At 41.1% G+C, this 6,502-nt stretch overlaps 1 protein-coding gene across 3 annotated transcripts in view; it reads right to left on the reverse strand.

Moving 5' to 3' along the window:
• LOC133574579 (bone morphogenetic protein 1-like) overlaps nt 1-6,502 on the reverse strand; it is a 65,345-nt gene extending 58,843 nt beyond the window's left edge. For all 3 annotated transcript variants that reach the window (XM_061926759.2, XM_061926758.1, XM_061926757.2), the window contains exon 1: nt 6,416-6,502. In XM_061926759.2, the coding sequence (XP_061782743.1) occupies nt 6,416-6,462 (47 nt within the window). In that variant the 5' untranslated portion in view covers nt 6,463-6,502. The remainder of the gene's footprint in view (nt 1-6,415) is intronic.

Raw genomic sequence — 6,502 nt, forward strand, 5'->3', positions numbered from 1 at the left:
AATCCCATGCAGCCCTAACTCTTCCGGGCTACATTATACACCCCCGCTACCAAACTCCGCCCACCTCAACCGACGCACAGAGAGAGGGGGGGGGGTTGATGTGTGAGGGAGCAGGGTTGGGGTGGGGGCGGGGGCGGGGTTTGGTGGTAGTAGGGGTGTATAATGGAGCCCGGAAGAGTCAGGGCTGCATGGGATTCTGGGTATTTGTTCTGTTGTGTTTATGTTGTGTTAAGGTGCAGATGTTCTCCCGAAATGTGTTTGTCATTCTTGTTTGGTTTTGGTTCAAAGTGTGGCGCATTATTAGTAAGAGTGTTAAAGTTGTTTTATATGGCCACCGTCAGTGTAACCGGTGTGGCTGTTGACCAAGTATGCGTTGCTGTCAGTTACGTGTGCTAGCAGAAAATGCATATAACAAAAGGCTGGGCTGGCACGCTGATAATGCAGATTGTAGAGGGTGCTAAATGCTGTACCGTCAATTAATTATGGCAGGTTTCTGCGAGAGGCACTGAAATCCGGAAGTCTCCCGGGAAAATCATGGGGCCGGCAAGTATGCAGCTGAGCCGCATCAGAGTGATCAAAGAGCCGCATGCGGCTCCGGAGCCGCGGGTTGCCGACCCCTGAGCTAGACAATGCCAAGCCACGTGTTACAACAGCGTGGCTTTATAGTAAAAGAATGCGGGTACTAGACTGGCCAGCCTGTAGTCCAGACCTGTCTCCCGTTGAAAATGTGTGGCGCATTATGAAGCCTAAAATACGGAGACCCCTGACTGTTGATTTATATCTTAGTGTTGATATTTAATTCTCTGGGGACATTCGATTTTAATTATCTTCAAAGCTAAACAGGACATAAAAGGGTGTAAACTGATTTTTCTCACAAATTTTTAAACGATAAAAATACCAAAAATAGAATTTTTGTTTTAATTTGACCCATTTGAAGGTCTTTTGATCAGATAATGTCACAATAAAACAACGAATGCTAGGCAAATGTAGGCTAATTAAAAGCTGTGAAATCATTTAGTCAAAAATAACAGAAAATAATCACCAGTGTATTGTACATCTGCGAAAAAACTGGACATTGAAATTTTTAAAATTAATATGACAAAAACGCAACAAAATTAAGACCAAAAATAGAGAAAAAATATATCAGAAAACTAAAAAAGTCAGCTTTTGTCCCCTGAGGGTTAAAACACTGTTTGATATAGTACATTTAATACCTTTATGACACTTTGAAAACTTTGTAAAGGACTCCATAATTGTACATTTCTATATATTTTTTTCATTTCAGGCATACCCAAAGATTCTGTGTCACTCTGATTAACTTTACATATTATTTCCAGTATTCTGACCACACATCCTGCACCATAAAAGACGTCATGTCGTGGTTTTAGTCAAGTAGAATAAACAGTTCACTGGTCTTCCCCATTAATAAATAGCTCATTTGCAGTGTGACGTGACAAGCTTTGAAAGGTGGAAACTATTCCTTTTTTTTTTTCCAAAGTCAATTCACTCATGCAATTGAGTTTTTTTTTTTGGTTTTGTTTTTTACAGGCAGTCACGACTGGTTCAGCCTCGGCCTCAGTGACCTGCAGTCTCCTGGCAACCGCTGGGGAGAAGAGCGTTACTGTCGTGTGAGTTTGGAAGTAACAGGAAGTCACAAGTGGGAAGGAACCGCAAAACAGCTCGAGTCTCCATAGTTGACTGATGAATTGTTTATAATTGATTTTGAGAGACACAATATCAGAAACACCTCTAATGTAACATAACCACAGTTATGAAGCTCTACTAGATAAACAACCACTATGGTTTTTATGTCTGTAAAAGATCGTCAACAAAGCAAGGCTGTGTGTAGTGGCAAAAATAGACTTTTAGCTATTTTAGATATCAGTAACATCTGTTTTCCACCCAAACATTGGAATGTGAACAAGCACTAAGACTAATAATGCTGGGTTAGGGGAAATACAGAACAAAGCATCAGTTTTTCATTATGTCCTGCTTGCAGTGCAGTATTATCCTTTTGTCATATAGAGCAGGGTTCTTCAACGTTCTCCAGGCCAGGGACCCCCCAATTAAGGGAAAGATGGAACGGGGACCTCTTACATATACTGTACATCTTCTATTTACTGTATATACACACACACACATATATATATATATATACATATACCAGTGGGGCAAAAAAGTATTTAGTCAGCCACCAGTGCAAGTTCTCCCACTTAAAATGATGACATAGGTCTGTAATTTTCATCATAGGTACACTTCAACTGTGAGAGACAGAATGTGAAAAAAAAATCCAGGAATTCACATTGTAGGATTTTTAAAGAATTTATTTGTAAATTATAGTGGAAAATAAGTATTTGATCAATAACAAAAATTCAACTCAATACTTTGTAATATAACCTTTGTTGGCAATAACACAGGTCAAACGTTTACTAGAGGTCTTTACCAGGTTTGCACACACAGTAGCTGGTATTTTGGCCCATTCCTTCATGCAGATCTTCTCGAGAGCAGTGATGTTTTGGGGCTGTCGCCGAGCAACACGGACTTTCAACTCCCTCCACAGATTGTCTATGGGGTTGAGTTCTGGAGACTGGCTAGGCCACTCCAGGACTTTCAAATGCTTCTTACGGAGCCACTCCTTCGTTGCCCGGGCGGTGTGTTTGGGATCATTGTCATGCTGGAAGACCCAGTCAGGTTTCATCTTCAAAGCTCTCACTGATGGAAGGAGGTTTTGGCTCAAAATCTCACGATACATGGCCCCATTCATTCTTTCCTTAACACGGATCAGTCGGCCTGTCCCCAAAGCATGATGTTTCCACCACCATGCTTCACAGTAGGTATGGTGTTCTTGGGATGCAACTCAGTATTCTTCTTCCTCCAAACACGACGAGTTGAGTTTATACCAAAAAGTTCTATTTTGGTTTCATCTGACCACATGACATTCTCCCAATCCTCTGCTGTATCATCCATGTGCTCTCTGGCAAACTTCAGACGGGCCTGAACATGCACTGGCTTAAGCAGGGGGACACGTCTGGCACTGCAGGATTTGATTCCCTGTCGGCGTAGTGTGTTACTGATGGTAACCTTTGTTACTTTGGTCCCAGCTCTCTGCAGGTCATTCACCAGGTCCCCCCGTGTGGTTCTGGGATTTTTGCTCACGGTTCTCATGATCATTTTGACCCCACGGGATGAGATCTTGCGTGGAGCCCCAGATCGAGGGAGATTATCAGTGGTCTTGTATGTCTTCCATTTTCTGATAATTGCTCCCACAGTTGATTTTTTCACACCAAGCTGCTTGCCTATTGTAGATTCACTCTTCACAGTCTGGTGCAGGTCTACAATTCTTTTCCTGGTGTTCTTTGACAGCTCTTTGGTCTTGGCCATAGTGGAGTTTGGAGTCTGACTGTTTGAGGCTGTGGACAGGTGTCTTTTATACAGATAACAAGTTCAAACAGGTGCCATTAATACAGGTAACAAGTGGAGGACAGAAGAGCTTCTTAAAGAAGAAGTTACAGGTCTGTGAGAGCCAGAGATCTTCCTTGTTTGAAGTGACCAAATACTTATTTTCCACCATAATTTACAAATAAATTCTTTAAAATTCCTACAATGTGAATTCCTGGATTTTTTTTCACATTCTGTCTCTCACAGTTGAAGTGTACCTATGATGAAAATTACAGACCTCTGTCATCATTTTAAGTGGGAGAACTTGCACAATCAGTGGCTGACTAAATACTTTTTTGCCCCACTGTATATATATATTTACATACAAAACCCAAAACCAGAGAAGTTGGCACGTTGTGTAAATGGTAAATAAAAACAGAATACAATGATTTGCTAATTATTTTCAACTTATATTCAATTGAATGGACTGCAAAGACAATATATTTAACGTTCGACCTGGAAAACTTTGTTATTTTTTGCAAATATTAGCTCATTTGGAATTTGATGCCTGCGACATGTTTCAAAAAAGCTGGCACAAGTGGCAAAAAAAGACTAAGAAAGTTGAGGAATGCTCATCAAACACTTATTTGGAACATTCCACATGTGAACAGGCTAATTGGGAACAGGTGGGTGCCATGATTGGGTATAAAAGCAGCGTCCATGAAATGCTCAGTCATTCACTAACAAGGATGGGGCGAGGGTCACTACTTTGTGAACAAATGTGTGAGTAAATTGTTTAAGAACAACATTTCTCAACCAGCTATTGCAAGGAATTTAGGGATTTCACCATTTACGTACGGTCTGTAATATCATCAAAAGGTTCAGAGAATCTGGAGAAATCACTGCACGTAAGCGATGATATCACGGACCTTCGATCCATCAGGCGGTACCGCATCAAAATCCGACATCAATGTGTAAAGGATATTGCCACATGGGCCACACTTCATAAAACTACTGTCTGTATTTGTAAGTGCAAGTTAAAACTCTACTATGCAAAGCAAAAGCCATTTATCAACAACACCCAGAAAACGCCGCCGGCTTCGCTGGGCCCGAGCTCATCTAAGATGGACTGATGCAAAGTGGAAAAGTGTTCTGTGGTCTGACGAGTCCACATTTCAAATTGTTTTTGGAAACTGTGGACGTCGTGTCCTCCGGAACAAATAGGAAAAGAACCATCCGGATTGTTATAGGCTCAAAGTTCAAAAGCCAGCATGTGTGATGGTATGGGGGTGTATTAGTGTCCAAGGCATGGGTAACTTACACATCTGCGGCATGGCGTAGTGGGTAGAGCGGCCGTGCAAGAAACATGAGGGATGCTGGTTTGCTCCCCGCCTCTTGACATCCAAATCGCTGCCGTTGTGTCCTTGGGCAGGACACTTCACCCTTGCCCCCAGTGCCGCTCACACTGGTGGATGAATGATAGGTGGTGGTCGGAGGGGCCGTAGGTGCAAACTGGCAGCCACGCTTCCGTCAGTCTACCCCAGGGCAGCTGTGGCAATGAAAGTAGCTTACCACCACCAGGTGTGAATGAATGATGGGTTCTCAGTTCTCTGTGAAGCGCTTTGAGTGTCTAGAAAAGCGCTATGTAAATCTAATCCATTATTATTATTATTATCTTTGAAGGCACCATTAATGCTGAAAGGTACATACAGGTTTTGGAGCAACATATGTTGCCATCCAAGCAACGCTATCATGGACGCCCCTGCTTATTTCAGCAAGACAATGCCAAGCCACGTGTTACAACAGCGTGGCTTCATAGTAAAAGAGTGCGGGTACTAGACTGGCCTGCCTGTAGTCCAGACCTGTCTCCCATTGAAAATGTGTGGCGCATTATGAAGCCTAAAATACCACAACGGAGACCCCCGGACTGTTGAACAACTTAAGCTGTACATCAAGCAAGAATGGGAAATAATTCCACCTGAAAAGCTTCAAATATGTGTCTCGTCAGTTCCCAAACGTTTACTGAGTGTTGTTAGAAGGAAAGGCCATGTAACACAGTGGTAAAAATGCCCCTGTGCCAACTTTTTTTTTTTTTTACAATGTTTTGCTGCCATCCAATTCTAAGTTAATGATTATTTGCAAAAAAAAAAAGAAGTTTCTCAGTTCGAACATTAAATATCTTGTCTTTGCAGTCTATTCAATTGAATATAAGTTGAGAAGGATTTGCAAATTATTGTATTCTGTTTTTATTTATCATTTACACAACGTGACAACTTCACTGGTTTTGGGTTTGGTCATTTTAACCTAACTGGTCCTATAAAAGGGACCTTGCTTATGTGCAACGCTCATCTGTCCCTCCTCCTTGGACAGGTGATAGTGTATTTAAAGGCATCCAAACTTGTAAAAATATGTTTTAATACAAGTGTGAATATAACAATATATTATTTAAAAAAGTCTTATCGCTCAATAATTTTAAGACTCCGCTGCAGTACTTCCACAGATCCCCTAGAGGTCGCAGACCCCTTATAATTGAAGACCACTGATAAAGAAGATTGTTGGCAAGCTTTTTTTTGGAGTAAGTTTCTATATCATACAAACTTTAAATGAATGACCAATTTATAACTACATCAGCCATTCGGTGAGGTAATCAGGAAGGTGCTTTGCATTGACATTAAAATACAACAGGATTAATAGCAACAATTTAGCCGATTAGCCCTGAGCTAAGTGTTAGCATTAGCCAGCTAGTCGGCATTGGTGCTTTTAAATGTGTTAGAGATGTGTTTAAAAATCGTTTTAGTCTTTTATTAAATTTCGTTTTTTTTGGTACACTTTAAAATGAGTAATAACTTGAGAAAAGGGCAAGTTGCTGTTTGCCTGACATCCAGTGACTAATTAGCAACATGCTAGGGCTTAATTAGCAATTAGCTAACCCTCGAAGGATCAGGGGGAAACGAAATAAAATAACTATCACGGCACACCTGACGAGACAATATAATTACGGGTAAAATTAAATAAAATAGATACAAAAAATGCTTACCAAAATGTTGTGTGGGAGTCGGTGAGCATTAAACTAGCGTCCGCCATTTTGTTGACCCATCTTCATCATTCAGTTGAGTTCACCCAG

This window comes from Nerophis lumbriciformis, linkage group LG32, assembly GCF_033978685.3.
Source record: "Nerophis lumbriciformis linkage group LG32, RoL_Nlum_v2.1, whole genome shotgun sequence".
NCBI lineage: Eukaryota > Metazoa > Chordata > Actinopteri > Syngnathiformes > Syngnathidae > Nerophis > Nerophis lumbriciformis.